At 48.3% G+C, this 16,376-nt stretch overlaps 1 protein-coding gene across 1 annotated transcript in view; it reads left to right on the top strand.

Moving 5' to 3' along the window:
- The first annotated feature begins 1,715 nt into the window (after positions 1-1,715).
- IPO7 (importin 7) overlaps positions 1,716-16,376 on the top strand; it is a 28,454-nt gene continuing 13,793 nt past the window's right edge. Inside the window, exons 1-7 of the mRNA XM_073561640.1 lie at positions 1,716-1,839; positions 2,051-2,204; positions 4,787-4,945; positions 13,921-14,077; positions 14,166-14,255; positions 14,330-14,424; positions 14,518-14,602. Of these exons, the coding sequence (XP_073417741.1) occupies positions 1,803-1,839; positions 2,051-2,204; positions 4,787-4,945; positions 13,921-14,077; positions 14,166-14,255; positions 14,330-14,424; positions 14,518-14,602 (777 nt within the window). The 5' untranslated portion in view covers positions 1,716-1,802. The remainder of the gene's footprint in view (positions 1,840-2,050; positions 2,205-4,786; positions 4,946-13,920; positions 14,078-14,165; positions 14,256-14,329; positions 14,425-14,517; positions 14,603-16,376) is intronic.

Raw genomic sequence — 16,376 nt, 5'->3', positions numbered from 1 at the left:
CTCCTACCCCCCGCGCTCTCCTCTCTGGCCCGCCTCCACCCTGCGCTCTCCTCTCTGGCCTGGATCAGGCCCGCCTCCACCCTGCGCTCTCCTCTCTGGCCTGGATCAGGCCCTCCTCCTCCCCCCCGCGCTCTCCTCAGTGGCCTGGATCAGGCCCTCCTCCTCCCCCCCGCGCTCTCCTCAGTGGCCTGGATCAGGCCCTCCTCCTCCCCCCCGCGCTCTCCTCAGTGGCCTGGATCAGGCCCTCCTCCTCCCCCCCGCGCTCTCCTCAGTGGCCTGGATCAGGCCCTCCTACCCCCCGCGCTCTCCTCGGTGACCTGGATCAGGCCCTCCTACCCCCCGCGCTCTCCTCTCTGGCCCGCCTCCACCCTGCGCTCTCCTCTCTGGCCTGGATCAGGCCCGCCTCCACCCTGCGCTCTCCTCTCTGGCCTGGATCAGGCCATCCTCCTCCCCCCCGCGCTCTCCTCAGTGGCCTGGATCAGGCCATCCTCCTCCCCCCGCGCTCTCCTCAGTGGCCTGGATCAGGCCCTCCTACCCCCCGCGCTTTCCTCAGTGACCTGGATCAGGCCCTCCTACCCCCCGCGCTCTCCTCTCTGGCCCGCCTCCACCCTGCGCTCTCCTCTCTGGCCTGGATCAGGCCCGCCTCCACCCTGCGCTCTCCTCAGTGGCCTGGATCAGGCCCTCCTCCTCCCCCCCCCCCCGCGCTCTCCTCAGTGGCCTGGATCAGGCCCTCCTCCTCCCCCCCCGCGCTCTCCTCAGTGGCCTGGATCAGGCCCTCCTCCTCCCCCCCCGCGCTCTCCTCAGTGGCCTGGATCAGGCCCTCCTCCTCCCCCCCCGCGCTCTCCTCAGTGGCCTGGATCAGGCCCTCCTCCTCCCCCCCCCGCGCTCTCCTCAGTGGCCTGGATCAGGCCCTCCTCCTCCCCCCCCCCCCCGCGCTCTCCTCAGTGGCCTGGATCAGGCCCTCCTCCTCCCCCCCCCGCGCTCTCCTCAGTGGCCTGGATCAGGCCCTCCTCCTCCCCCCCCGCGCTCTCCTCAGTGGCCTGGATCAGGCCCTCCTCCTCCCCCCCCCGCGCTCTCCTCAGTGGCCTGGATCAGGCCCTCCTCCTCCCCCCCCGCGCTCTCCTCAGTGGCCTGGATCAGGCCCTCCTCCTCCCCCCCCCGCGCTCTCCTCAGTGGCCTGGATCAGGCCCTCCTCCTCCCCCCCCGCGCTCTCCTCAGTGGCCTGGATCAGGCCCTCCTCCTCCCCCCCCGCGCTCTCCTCAGTGGCCTGGATCAGGCCCTCCTCCTCCCCCCCGCGCTCTCCTCAGTGGCCTGGATCAGGCCCTCCTCCTCCCCCCCGCGCTCTCCTCAGTGGCCTGGATCAGGCCCTCCTCCTCCCCCCCCGCGCTCTCCTCAGTGGCCTGGATCAGGCCCTCCTCCTCCCCCCCCGCGCTCTCCTCAGTGGCCTGGATCAGGCCCTCCTCCTCCCCCCCCGCGCTCTCCTCAGTGGCCTGGATCAGGCCCTCCTCCTCCCCCCCCGCGCTCTCCTCAGTGGCCTGGATCAGGCCCTCCGCCTCCCCCCCCCGCGCTCTCCTCTGTGGCCTGGATCGCATCTCCTGTAAATAAAGATTTCTAATGTTTGTTTCAATTTTTTACCTTTCTTGATATGTTTGCTGCTGAATGGGAACCATCTTGTCTGGCTCACAGCTGAGGCTTTGTTACCGTGCGTCAGCCAGCTGTCTCCTTTGTTCCTGACTGTTTTGTGTTTTCCCCTCCAGTCGCACAAGTCCGTGAACTTCGTGTCAACCCTGCTGCAGATCACCATGTCTGAGCAACTGGATCTACCAGTACGACAAGCGGGTAAGAGCGCGCCAGGCAGTGTACCAGCCTGACTGAGGCTCCCACGGGTAACCCTTTAGTCACTGAGCATGGTCACTAAAATTACTATGGCCTGAGGATGCCTGATTATCAAACATTCTGGATTATCAGATAGTCTGAAGTCCTGTGTGTGGCACAAGTGTCATCCAGTGCATGGGTTTCTCTACATTCGCTGTTGTCTTCCTCCTCGCAGGTGTCATCTACCTGAAGAATATGATCACTCAGTATTGGCCGGATCGTGAGGTGACCCCCGGTGAAGTGCCCACTCACACCATCCCCGAGGAGGACCGTCACTGCATCCGAGAGAACATCGTGGAGGCCATCATCCAGTCCCCGGAGCTGATCAGGTAAGGTACCAGTCCTGTCTTGTGGAAATGATTGCGAGTTTCTCGTAAACTGACTCTACTCCTCACCATTCCTCTGCTGTCATTGAATCCTTGTCTTAAATATATCTAATCTGAATGCGACCTGTCAGTGTATCGTCTCACACCGCAGATTGCTTAGATACACATCTGATTACTGTGTCCCAACAGAGTCTTAGGGCCCCGTCACACATAGCGACTCACCAGCGATCCCGACACCGATATGACCTTGTCAGGATCGCTGGTGTGCCGCTACATGATCGCTGGTGACCTGCCAAACAGGCAGATCTCAGCAGCGATCAGGATAGCGACACGCGGGTAACAAACGACGCATGTTGCTTAGTTACCTGCAGTGTACATGTGCGCCCACAGGAGTATGGTCGCCACAGTGGCAATGCCTTCCTCCTAGGGAGTGTGATGTCATGCTTGGAAGCAATAAAGGATCTCTCTCGCAGTTAACCACAACACAGTTCCATTCCAGGTCAGCAGAGGGAGCTCTGAACCAAAACTGGGGAGGAGCTGCTTTCTGGGGGCCAGGAAGGGGAGAATGAGGAGTTCGTGTGAGGAGGGCAACGTGTGTGGACGTGAGGAGAAGAGCTGGGAGATTGAGCAGAGAGTTCAGGCTCATTCCCAGCTGTAGCGCATGATCTGGAGCCCGGTCTCCAAGGTTGTATGGATACTGATGTTCCTGCAACAGAAATCTGAGGAATAGGAAGCTGTAAATGCTCTGTTCCCATACAAGACTCGGAGGCACAACAGCGACGTGTGAGCCAGAAGAGGAAGGCTACAGCTGTCTGCCATACGAGGGAGTTCTAAGGAGAATAAGCAAGTGGAACTTCAGTGTAACACAGTACTGCAAGTACCTAAAACTAAGCGCTAGGAAGGAGACTACACAACCCATCTGCCTAGAGAGACTCCTAAGTTGCTTCCAGGCCGGCCAGCTCCTGTGCCATCTGTAATCTGGACCCTGGACTGCATTTGCCAAGCAAAGTAAAGGTAAAGAAACTGCACCCTGCTGTGTCCTTGCCTTCTTCCTGCAAACTCTCCAGCACTGCTACATCTGTGCCAAACACTGCACCCTCTTCATCTACTCTGCCCTGGGACTACAGCCCTGCCTGTGGAGGGCCACACCATCATTGCTGTACCCCACCATCTGTCCGAGAGGATCTGTCCGCAGCGTCGGCTTAACACCTTCATTGCCGAACACCACAGGTGACGTCACGAATCATTCACTCATGAACTTTATTCCATCACTTCATCTCTTTTACATGGGCGCCCAGGGCCACGGGCCGGGCCACCGCTACTGTGACACTTCCCTCTGAGAGACTGGCCTGGTATCGAGTAACCCCACAGCCCTGGGAGGGCGACCCATACATTAGATACCAGCGTGCTGGTGCAGGGAGCTGGTAACCAAGGTAAACATCGGGTTTCTAAGCCCCGCGCGGTGCTTAGAACCCCGCGCGGTGCTTAGAACCCCGATGTGTACCTTGGTTACCAGGCTCCAGCTCGCTGGTCTCCCGCCTACCACACGCAGCGATGCATGCTGGCCAGCGGGAGACCAACGATCAAAAAATGTCCTGTTCGAGCACGATCAGCGATACCAGCAGGGGGGCCGGTCGCTGATACATGTCACACACAAAAACTTGTGACTCCGCAGCGATCTCGCTAGCGAGATCGCTGTGTGTGACGGGGGCTTTAGTGGTGCAGCTGATGCGAGATCGCTGTGTGCAACGGGGGCTTTAGTTGTGCAGCTGATACATTGTACCAAACACATCGCTGTGCGAGCTGGACTAGCGCAGGAGCTCAGTCACTGACTGTAAACCTGTGATGTTCCCAGTAAGCGGAAGGTTAATGAGGTGCAGAACGCGTCACTTGTGGTCACAGTAACTGCATACAGCGACTCGTGCACTCGTCTGGTCTCTCCCTGCATGTCTGTGTATAGGGAGAGACCTGTCAATCATTGTCAGTGGGCGGGCAGAGCCGCCAAGAGCCCGTCTGTCCACTAGTAGCTTGGGCAGCATGTACCTGCTGTAAAGCCCCCAGTAAAAATGCAAAAGAATGTGAACCCTCCATCCTTTTCCAAATACGAAAATAAATGAGGCTGTACAGTATCGCTGCGCCCAAAGTCTGATCTAAGAAAACACAACAAATAATTATCCCAAATGGTAATTTTTTTTCCAGTCATTTTAAATCCCAATAAAATTGGGGGGGGGGGGGATTAAACCGTTGTATGTACCCCAAAGAGATGCGTCCCCTCACTTAGGTCAAAACGGATAAATCCTAACAGGGCACGTATGTGTAATACATATATATACCTTTGTGTTGTCGTTCCCAAAAACCTATGATAGTTTGTGCCACTATGGTGGGATTGCTTTTTCTCCCACCATCTCACTGCACTTGAATTTTTTTTCTGCGTTTTTCTGTGCATTATTTATTACTGTACAGTCGCTCCCACTCAAATTCCAATGAAGGTGCAGGAAACATGAGGTGTGACTGTTCATAGCCGCCATGGAAGATATACCGCCGCCGCTCTGGTAATATACTGATCGTCTCATTCTCTCTTGTAGGGTCCAGCTGACCACCTGCATCCATCACATCATCAAACACGACTACCCGAACCGCTGGACTGCCGTAGTAGAGAAGATCGGCTTCTATCTGCAGTCAGACAACAGTGCCTGCTGGCTGGGTATCCTCCTCTGCCTCTACCAACTAGTGAAAAACTATGAGTAAGTGACAGTGGGGGGGCAGAAAATCCATCACTGGGCACTATGTGGTGAAATGGGTATTATATTCCAGAGCTGCACTCACTATACTACATTACATTACTGATCCTGAGTTACATCCTGTATTATACCCCAGAGCTGAACTCACTATTCTGCTGGTGCAGTCACTGTGTACATACATTACATTACTGATCCTGAGTTACATCCTGCACTATACTCCACAGCTGCACTCACTATTCTGCTGGTGCACTCACTGTGTATATACATTACTGATCCCGAGTTACATTCTGTATTATACTCCAGAGCTGCACTCACTATTCTGCTGGTGCAGTCACTGTGTATATATATTACATTACTGATCCTGAGTTACCTCCTGTATTATACTCCAGAGCTGCACTCACTATTCTGCCGGTGCAGTCACTGTGTACATACATTACACTACTGATCCTGAGTTACCGCCTGTATTATACTCCAGAGCTGCACTCACTATTCTGCTGGTGCAGTCACTGTGTACATACATTACTGATCCTGAGTTACATCCTGTATTATACCCCAGAGCTGCACTCACTATTCTGCTGGTGCAGTCACTGTGTACATACATTACATTACTGATCCTGAGTTACCTCCTGTATTATGCCCCAGAGCTGAACTCACTATTCTGCTGGTGCAGTCACTGTGTACATACATTACATTACTGATCCTGAGTTACATCCTGTATTATGCCCCAGAGCTGAACTCACTATTCTGCTGGGGCAGTCACTGTGTACATTACTGATCCCTGAGTTACATCCTGTATTACACCCCAGAGCTGCACTCACTATTCTGCTGGTACAGTCACTGTGTACATACATTACTGATCCTGAGTTACATCCTGTATTGTACTCCAGAGCTGTACTCACTATTCTGCTGGTGCAGTCACTGTGTACATACATTACATTACTGATCCCGAGTTACATCCTGTATTATACTCCAGAGCTGCACTCACTATTCTGCTGGTGCAGTCACTGTGTACATACATTACTGATCCTGAGTTACATCCTGTATTATACCCCAGCGCTGCACTCACTATTCTGCTGGTGCAGTCACTGTGTACATACATTACATTAATGATCCCGAGTTACATCCTGTATTATACTCCAGAGCTGCACTCACTATTCTGCTGGTGCAGTCACTGTGTACATACATTACATTACTGATCCCGAGTTACATCCTGTATTATACTCCAGAGCTGCACTCACTATTCTGCTGGTGCAGTCACTGTGTACATACATTACTGATCCTGAGTTACATCCTGTATTATACTCCAGAGCTGCACTCACTATTCTGCTGGTGCAGTCACTGTGTACATACATTACATTACTGATCCTGAGTTACATCCTGTATTATACCCCAGCGCTGCACTCACTATTCTGCTGGTGCAGTCACTGTGTACATACATTACATTACTGATCCTGAGTTACATCCTGTATTGTACTCCAGAGCTGCACTCACTATTCTGCTGGTGCAGTCACTGTGTACATACATTACATTACTGATCCTGAGTTACATCCTGTATTGTACTCCAGAGCTGCACTCACTATTCTGCTGGTGCAGTCACTGTGTACATACATTACATTACTGATCCTGAGTTACATCCTGTATTGTACTCCAGAGCTGCACTCACTATTCTACTGGTGCAGTCACTGTGTACATACATTACTGATCCTGAGTTACATCCTGTATTGTACTCCAGAGCTGCACTCACTATTCTGCTGGTGCAGTCACTGTGTACATACATTACATTACTGATACTGAGTTACATCCTGTATTATACTCCAGAGCTGCACTCACTATTCTGCTGGTGCAGTCACTGTGTACATACATTACATTACTGATACTGAGTTACATCCTGTATTATACTCCAGAGCTGCACTCACTATTCTGCTGGTGCAGTCACTATGTACATACATTACATTACTGATCCTGAGTTACATCCTGTATTATACTCCAGAGCTGCACTCACTATTCTGCTGGTGCAGTCACTGTGTACATACATTACATTACTGATCCTGAGTTACATCCAGGGCTGTGGAGTCGGAGTCGGTGCTCATTTTGGTGGAGTCGGTATAAAATGGACCGACTCTGACTCCTAAAATATATAATAAATTGGGTACAGTAATTCAATGCAGGATGTGCTGAATATTTTTTCATAGGAATTTGGGAAAGTTATGAAATGTCCTATAAATGACTGTTCTATTCCTGATCTAAGGCTACATTCACACACAGCGTTTTTGCTGTGTTTTTTGAGGATACGTTTTTCAGCTGCAAAAGCCGATCAGATTTAAAAAAAAAAAACAAACCGCATCACCTGAAAGGTTTTTGAGCTCATAGATAATGTTTTCAATGTCAAAAGCAGATTAGAAATCTTCTCTATCTATCCATTTATCCATATCTGTACCAAAAAGAATGAAAGCCGGGTAGCACACAGACTGACACTTCCGCCAGGCAAAGGAGGAGGAAAGAGTCTGAAACATCATTAACAAGATATTTTGTAAGTGACAATGTTACTGTAACAATGACAGCAGATATGTCTAACAGACGGCTCCTCCAGCTTGTTGTGAAGGACGGTGTACCATTATCACTATTGGCACGACCGGCTGTTACAGCTCTTAATGGAGAAATGGCCGCAAACTTGGTGTTTCTCTGGAAAGAGAAAGTATTAGAAAATTAGTGATTGAAGAAGCCCTTAAACAAAAGGAAGATCTTAAAAAGACTCAAGAGACGCTTCATGTTTCTTAAAACGGATGCACACGTCACAGAGTGAACGATTTTGCCATCAATGTTCGATATGTTTGTGACAACAAAAATTGTTACCAACACGCTGGCAGTAACAGATCCTAAAGCTCCTCACAGCAGCCGGTTTCTCCAGGCCTTGGTGGAAAAAGTTCTGCAGGATTATAAACTCCTACAAAAGTACAATTACACTGATGAATGAGAGTAATGAACAACAGCTAGAAGAACATTCAGGATTCAGTATGAGATGGAAGGCCACAGTGCTGTTCATGTAACTGAGGAACAAACAGATATTACTACAGAAGAACAGCAACATTATACTGTAGAAATAGATGATCTTGTTGAAGCTGCTTCACGCCTCTTTCCTATTCATCACATGCGCTGTGTTGTGCACACGCTGCAGCTGGCAATAAGAGAGAGTCTGCAAGAGGGACATGCTGGAAATCTGATTGGAAAAGTGAGGAAATTAGTTATTGCCGCCAGAACCCGTAAAATTGATTCCATCTTGAAGAGACGTGCTGGGAAAGGGCAATTGTTGATCAACTAAAACCGTTACTTATAGATATGGCGAACCCTCAGGTAACCCTAAATGAAGGTCAATGGACACAGGTGGCTGAATTGAAGGAATTGCTTAATCACCCATTTACCGTGACTAAAAAATTACAAGCTGAGGATTTAACTCCTGGCATTTTCATGAGGGAGCGGAAGAACTTGCTATTTTGCTGTTTAATCGCAGATGGCATTTCTGCTTCAATGAAACGGAGAGAGACACAGCTATTTGAAAATAAAATTTTCCTGGCAGCTGTTTATGTGGACCCGAGTCATCGTTTATTGCTTGATGATCAACAGCTTACTAAGGGAAAAGAAGTTCTGACTGAGGTAGCAGTTAGGATGAGTGGCCTACAGGAGGACTGCCAGGCGCAAGAGGACTCGGGTCCTGACAGCGCTACTGCTGCCATATCTTCATCCTCATCAGATGAGGAGTTTGACTTTGACAAGTATTTGGATGACATGGAGCAGGCAAAGCGTTGCCGCAAGGAAAAAGATTCCACTCCGTCTCCTATAGCAGCAGATTGACCATATTTCAGCAAAATGTTTCACTTGTTCTCAAAGAAATAGAAAAATTCAACCGTTCATCAGAACTGACTGTGCAGGAGGCAATTCCTTTATACCCGGAAATTGTTAGAGATGTTCCCATGTGGTTACGGCTTTGCCTCCAACCCAAGTTACTGTAGGGAGGTTGTTCTCTGGCCTTAAAATTATTAGGTCAGATGTGAGGTCATCTATGAAGGAGGATCTGATGGAGGCAATTCTATTTCTTAGAACAAATTCATAGATTGCACAAATGTTATTTAGTATGTTTTTATTGAAAACTGTTTTTTGCCACTCACTATTCTGCTGGTGCAGTCACTGTGTACATACATTACATTACTGATCCTGAGTTACCTCCTGTATTATACTCCAGAGCTGCACTCACTATTCTGCTGGTGCAGTCACTGTGTACATACATTATTGATCCTGAGTTACATCCTGTATTATACTTCAGAGCTGCACTCACTATTCTGCTGGTGCAGTCACTGTGTACATACATTACATTACTGATCCTGAGTTACCTCCTGTATTATACTCCAAAGCTGCACTCACTATTCTGCTGGTGCAGTCACTGTGTACATACATTACATTACATTACTGATCCTGAGTTACATCCTGTATTATACTCCAGAGCTGCTCTCACTATTCTGCTGGTGCAGTCACTGTAGACCTGTTATATAATATTACACTGTAGAGGGCACTCACAACTAGCAGAACTATGATTCCTGCTCTGCTCTACCCTACTTTGGGGAACACTATGATTATTAAAAGGAGAAACACTAGAGCACTCAATAAATCCCATATAAAAAAAATGCAAATTTTTATTAATAAATTAGTAACAATAATACAAAAATGAATAACAGGTGTGCTCATAAACAGTATGGACAATATGTCCCATGACCCAACCTCACACCCCCTAGATGGAAAACCCGGTGAATATGTACCGTGAACCTAAAGTCATGTCTTAGATCTAAATACCAGCCCAGCAAATCTAGAGTAAACAATCTAAATAGCAATAGCCAAATACATCCATGCCAATGCCCACACACAGTAAGAGTCAGAGAGATAAGACCGGTGCTGGTTAGGATCAAAAGACCGTATAAAAAGACCAAAGAACAACTCACCGGGGAGGGGAAGAGGAAGGGGTCCAACAGTGGGGCCTCCGACGCGTGTTTCGCGACGTCCCCCGCCGCTTTATCAAGGAGGAGAATAAGTGAGAAAGTCCCGGTAGGGCCTTCAAATAGCCCATGACCCCGGTCACATGACCGGCGTCCACCAATAGGAGTGGCACAAGCGGCGCATGCGCCATGGTGTCTGCAGGTCCTGTGCTGCAGTACGGCGTCCACACACTGCGCATGTGTCGGGAACCCGAGGCAAAGCACACTATGTTAAAGGACGCCGACCGCAACATGGAGCCGCACACCACACGGCGATGCGCACGGCCAGACATGGATTTATGGGACACAATATAGATGGTCCCAGATCCAAGAGTCTAAATCAAGGGACCAAAGTTGCATAAAGATACATCTAAGGGTGGCCACGCTTTATATACATAGTGAATATACACTATAGATAATATGCAAAATACCTCTAACAATAGCATATATAACGGTACAGAAAAGTATAATTTCCAAATAATTATAATAGTCATATATAAAATCACTGGAAATAAAGTACAGTAAAATATACAATCAGGAAGGGGAAAACCACATTCCAAAATACAGCATGTTGCAAGGAGTTCGATCTGTTGGGACGTCCATAGATGTTCTTGATTGTAGACAGTAAAGTATTGGATCCACTGTATAGGGCTAGTTGAAGCCGAACCGGGGCACATAGAGAAATAGACTAAAAAGTAACAAAGAATATATCAAAAAATATTTTTAAAAACAAAATTAAAAGGAAAAATAAAAACAACCACTGCAGAACAACATGGGAAATATGGAGTCATGCAGAAACCACAAACAAAGAAAGCCATACCACAATATGTTTCAGGTTAACGTCTAAACTCAAAAGGAAGAAAAAGGGGGATATCGCGTTAAACACGAAAAGGAGGAGGAGAGGTTAGGGGGGGGGGCAACCAACAAACCAAGTTGGAAATGGAGTATTATAAAAATGGAGTAAAACTTAAAGACTCATTCAGTCCTCTTGGTTTCATGGTGTCCAAACGGACAATCCATTTGACCTCCATTTGCCCAAGAATTTTTTTATGATCCCCACCCCTTATGCCCATATGTAATGCATCAATCCCCCTAATTTTCAACAAGCCTGCATCACAATTGTGGTAGGCCCGGAAGTGTCTGGGGATGGTTTTAAGTTCAGTGGGATCAGATACAGTCCTGGCTGCGCCAATGTCCCGCACGTGTTCACGTGTCCGCACCCTCAGCTCTCTCGTGGTGAGGCCCACATAAATTTTGGGGCACGGACAGGTTGCGTAATAGATGACATTTAACGTGCCACATGAAATCCGTTGTCTAATTGTGAACTCCCTCGTACCATCCGATGAGCTGAAGGTGGAACAGCGCTAGACATTGGCGCAAGCCAGGCAGTGTCCACACTGAAAAGAGCCACATACCGGACCACTTGTCCCAAAAAAGTTTTTGGGAGTGGGCACATAGTGGCTCCGAACCAAGAAGTCCCTCAAATTACTAGAGCGGCGTGGCGTCATGGAAGGGCAGTCCTCAGGGCTGGTTCTGTCTCCAGAATGGACCAGTGTTTTTGTAGAATAGTGCGCATATTGCGCCATTCATGGTTATATGTAGATATAAAGCGTATAGGTCCATCTCTGTCTTGTCTGCCGATCCTCGTAGTGGGTTGTAGAAGACCACTACGCGGGGTACACCTAGCTCGATCATAGCCCCTCTTAATACACGTACGGCTATAACCCCTCTTGAGGAAACAATCACTCATGTCTTGAGCTTGTTTCTCAAATCGATCATTGGTGGAGCAGATGCGTCGCATGCGAAGGAACTGTCCGACCAGGATGGCCCTCACAGTGGCCGCATCATGAGCCGAGGATGCATGTAGCAAGGAATTGACAGAGGTGGGTTTCCTGAAGACGTCCGTCTGGATACGCCGATCAATGTCGCTCTCCAGACGGACATCCAGGAAATCCACAACCCTGTCATCACACTTATATGTCAAACGAATATTATAATTATTGACATTCAACGACCTCATGAAGTTACCGAGTTGGTCGACTCCACCATCCCACAAAAATAAAATATCATCTATGAAGCGGTACCAGCACAGCACATGGGAGACGTCCCGCGGGCCCCCGTCGCCAAAGAGATTCCTCTCCCAAGCCCCTAAAAAGAGGTTGGCATACGAAGGCGCACAGGCCGCCCCCATGGCTGTGCCCCGCTTCTGTAGATAAAATTGGTCTTTAAAAACAAAAAAATTGTGGGTCAGGATGAAGTCGACCAACTCAAGGACAAGCTCACATAGTGGGCCATCCAGGTCGGAGGCCCCCAAAAACAGGCAAACAGCATCTACTCCAACCGAATGATCGATACATGTGTAAAGGCTTTCTACATCGGCAGTAACAAGAAGAGTAGAGGGTTCCACAAGGATGCCATCGACCCGTGCCAGAACATCCGTCGTGTCACGGATATAGGATGGCAGTGCTTCCACTAATGGTTTCAAATAGAAATCAATAAAACGGCACACAGGTTCACAGATGCTGCCAATCCCAGACACGATGGGATGCCCTGGGGGGTCAAGGGCATCCTTGTGGACCTTAGGTAGAAGATAGAAAGTGGGGGTTCTGGGGAATCTCACCACCAGACCATCCAAGACCCTCTTAGTTATAACACCGCTTTCAAAAGCCCGCTCCAGGATTAGTCTAAGCTCATATGAGAAACGAATCCCTGGGTCGGAGGGCAATTTTTGATATGTTTCTGGGTCCCTCAATTGATGGAACACTTCCTTCTCATACTTACAACTAGGCCACACCACTATATTCCCCCCCCTTATCAGCTGGCTTGAATACAACGTCCTCCAGTGACTGTAATTGGAAGATCGCCTGACGTTGTTTTTGAGTTAAATTATCCAATCTGCGCCGTGAGGACAATTTCTTAAAGTCCTCACTCACTAATTTAGTGAAGATATCCACAGAGGGGCACAGCGACAAGGGGGGGAACCTAGTGGATTTAGGCCCAGAAGTAGGAGGAAACTTATAGGTGGACCATCTTGTTCAGCAAGCAGGTCCTCCAGATCACAAATTGCCTCCTTTCGGTGTTGTTCAGGGACCCAGGAACATAACTTGCAGTGTGAAGCTTTTTCAAAATTAATTTTCTTGAAAATAATTGGAGATCTTTCAAAGCTGTAAAGTAATTAAAAGAGTTTGTGGGTGAGAATGTTAGTCCCTTCCCCAGAACCTCCAATTGCACATCTGAGAACATGATTTGAAAGATTTAATACCTGTAAGTCTCCCCGAGGAGCACCCTGGGGGACTCCCGATCCCGCAGCTCGAGATGCACTCACTATTCTGCTGGTGCAGTCACTGTGTACATACATTACTGATCCGGAGTTACCTCCTGTATTATACTCCAGAGCTGCACTCACTATTCTGCTGGTGCAGTCACTGTGTACATACATTACATTACTGATCCTGAGTTACATCCTGTATTATACCCCAGAGCTGCACTCACTATTCTGCTGGTGCAGTCACTGTGTACATACATTACTGATCCTGAATTACATCCTGTATTATACCACAAAGCTGCAAACACTATTCTGCTGGTGCAGTCACTGTGTACATACATTACATTACTGATCCTGAGTTACGTCCTGTATTATACTCCAGAGCTGCACTCACTATTCTGCTGGTGCAGTCACTGTGTACATATATTACTGATCCTGAGTTACATCCTGTATTATACTCCAGAGCTGCACTCACTATTCTGCTGGTGCAGTCACTGTAGACCTGTTATATAATATTACACTGTAGAGGACACTCACAACTAGCAGAACTATGATTCTTGCTCTGCTCTACCCTACTTTGGGGAACACTATGTAGAATAACTCATATTTTCCATGCAGTGGGATGCTGGGTGTTATATCAGGGGTCTCGCTCCCCCTGTACATTACATTTCTCCGTTCTGTTCCCTCTCCAGGTATAAGAAGCCGGAGGAGAGGAGCCCGCTGATCGCCGCCATGCAACACTTCCTGCCAATGCTGAAGGAGCGTTTCATCCGTCTGCTTCCTGACCTCTCCGAGCAGTCTGTCCTGATCCAGAAACAGATCTTTAAGATATTCTATGCCCTGGTCCAGGTGAGTGAGTGCTGCTCTTGCTGGCTGCTTTCCCGTACAGCACTGTGGACAAGTCCTCAGTCTCTGACTCTGCCATCTTACGTTGCAGTATACGTTGCCCCTGGAGCTGATCAATCAGCCAAATCTGACTGAGTGGATAGAGATCCTGAAGACGGTTGTGGACCGGGATGTGCCTGCGGTGAGTATCCCGGGATCGGGAGGTCAGGGGACGTTTGCTCCAGCTGTCCTTCATCCTGTTCCTCTCTTGAACAGGAGACCCTCCAGGTTGATGAGGATGACCGGCCTGAGCTGCCATGGTGGAAGTGTAAGAAGTGGGCGCTGCACATCCTGGCCAGGCTGTTTGAGAGGTAAGCGGTGCCCTGGGGTGTGGGGGATGCCGGGTGAGGGGTGTATGTGTGAATGCGATCACTCACGGTACAGTCACTGTCCTCGTGTTCCAGGTACGGGAGTCCAGGGAACGTGTCCAAGGAGTACAATGAGTTTGCTGAAGTGTTTCTGAAGGCCTTTGCTGCCGGCGTTCAGCAGGTTCGTGCAGTCTCATCTTTCTAATATCTTGTGTGTTTGATCTCGGCCTCAGAGAGGATAATATCCTTATTCTAATGTCTCCTGGCCTTGATTTCCAAAATAGTCAGCGTTATTCTGAAGTTTGTGCAACCGTGCCTTATACAGTTGTGGCCAAAAGTATTGACACCCCTGCAATTCTGTCAGATAATACTCGGTTTCTTCCTGAAAATGATTGCAAACACAAATTCTTTGTTATCTTCATTTAATTTGTCTTAAATGAAAAAACACAAAAAGAATTGTCCTAAAGCCAAATTGGATATAATTCCACACCAAACATAAAAAAGAGGGTGGACAAAAGTATTGGCACTGTTCGAAAAATCATGTGATGCTTCTCTTAATTTGTGTAATTAACAGCACCTGTAACTTACCTGTGGCACCTAACAGGTGTTGGCAATAACTAAATCACACTTGCAGCCAGTTGACATGGATTAAAGTTGACTCAACCTCTGTCCTGTGTCCTTGTGTGTACCACATTGAGCATGGAGAAAAGAAAGAAGACCAAAGAACTGTCTGAGGACTTGAGAAACCAAATTGTGAGGAAGCATGAGCAATCTCAAGGCTACAAGTCCATCTCCAAAGACCTGAATGTTCCTGCATCTACCGTGCGCAGTGTCATCAAGAAGTTTAAAGCCCATGGCACTGTGGCTAACCTCCCTAGATGTGGACGGAAAAGAAAAATTGACAAGAGATTTCAACGTAAGATTGTGCGGATGTTGGATAAAGAACCTCGACTAACATCCAAACAAGTTCAAGCTGCCCTGCAGTCCAAGGGTACAACAGTGTCAACCCGTACTATCCGTCGTCGTCTGAATGAAAAGGGACTGTATGGTAGGAGACCCAGGAAGACCCCACTTCTTACCCCGAGACATAAAAAAGCCAGGCTGGAGTTTGCCAAAACTTACCTGAAAAAGCCTAAAATGTTTTGGAAGAATGTTCTCTGGTCAGATGAGACAAAAGTAGAGCTTTTTGGGCAAAGGCATCAACATAGAGTTTACAGGAGAAAAAAAGAGGCATTCAAAGAAAAGAACACGGTCCCTACAGTCAAACATGGCGGAGGTTCCCTGATGTTTTGGGGTTGCGTTGCTGCCTCTGGCACTGGACTGCTTGACCGTGTGCATGGCATTATGAAATCAGAAGACTACCAACAAATTTTGCAGCGTAATGTAGGGCCCAGTGTGAGAAAGCTGGGTCTCCCTCAGAGGTCATGGGTCTTTCAGCAGGACAATGACCCAAAACACACTTCAAAAAGCACTAGAAAATGGTTTGAGAGAAAGCACTGAAGACTTCTAAGGTGGCCAGCAATGATTCCAGACCTGAATCCCATAGAACACCTGTGGAGAGATCTAAAAATGGCAGTTTGGAGAAGGCACCCTTCAAATATCAGGGACCTGGAGCAGTTTGCCAAAGAAGAAAGGTCTAAAATTCCAGCAGAGCATTGTAAGAAACTCATTGATGGTTACCGGAAGCGGTTGGTCGCAGTTATTTTGGCTAAAGGTTGTGCAACCAAGTATTAGGCTGAGGGTGCCAATACTTTTGTCTGGCCCATTTGTGGAGTTTTGTGTGAAATTATCAATGTTTTGGTTTTTGCTTCATTCTCTCTTGTGTTTTTTCATTTAAGACAAATTAAATGAAGATAATAATACCAAAGAATTTGTGTTTGCAATCATTTTCAGGAAGAAACTGAGTATTATCTGACACAATTGCAGGGGTGTCAATATTTTTGGCCTCAACTGTA

The sequence above is a fragment of the Dendrobates tinctorius genome, unplaced genomic scaffold, assembly GCF_039654945.1.
Source record: "Dendrobates tinctorius isolate UK_male_01 unplaced genomic scaffold, ASM3965494v1 ptg000323l, whole genome shotgun sequence".
Taxonomy (NCBI): domain Eukaryota; kingdom Metazoa; phylum Chordata; class Amphibia; order Anura; family Dendrobatidae; genus Dendrobates; species Dendrobates tinctorius.
Note: the sequence above shows the minus strand (reverse complement) of the source record. Positions and strands in the feature narration are given on the sequence as shown.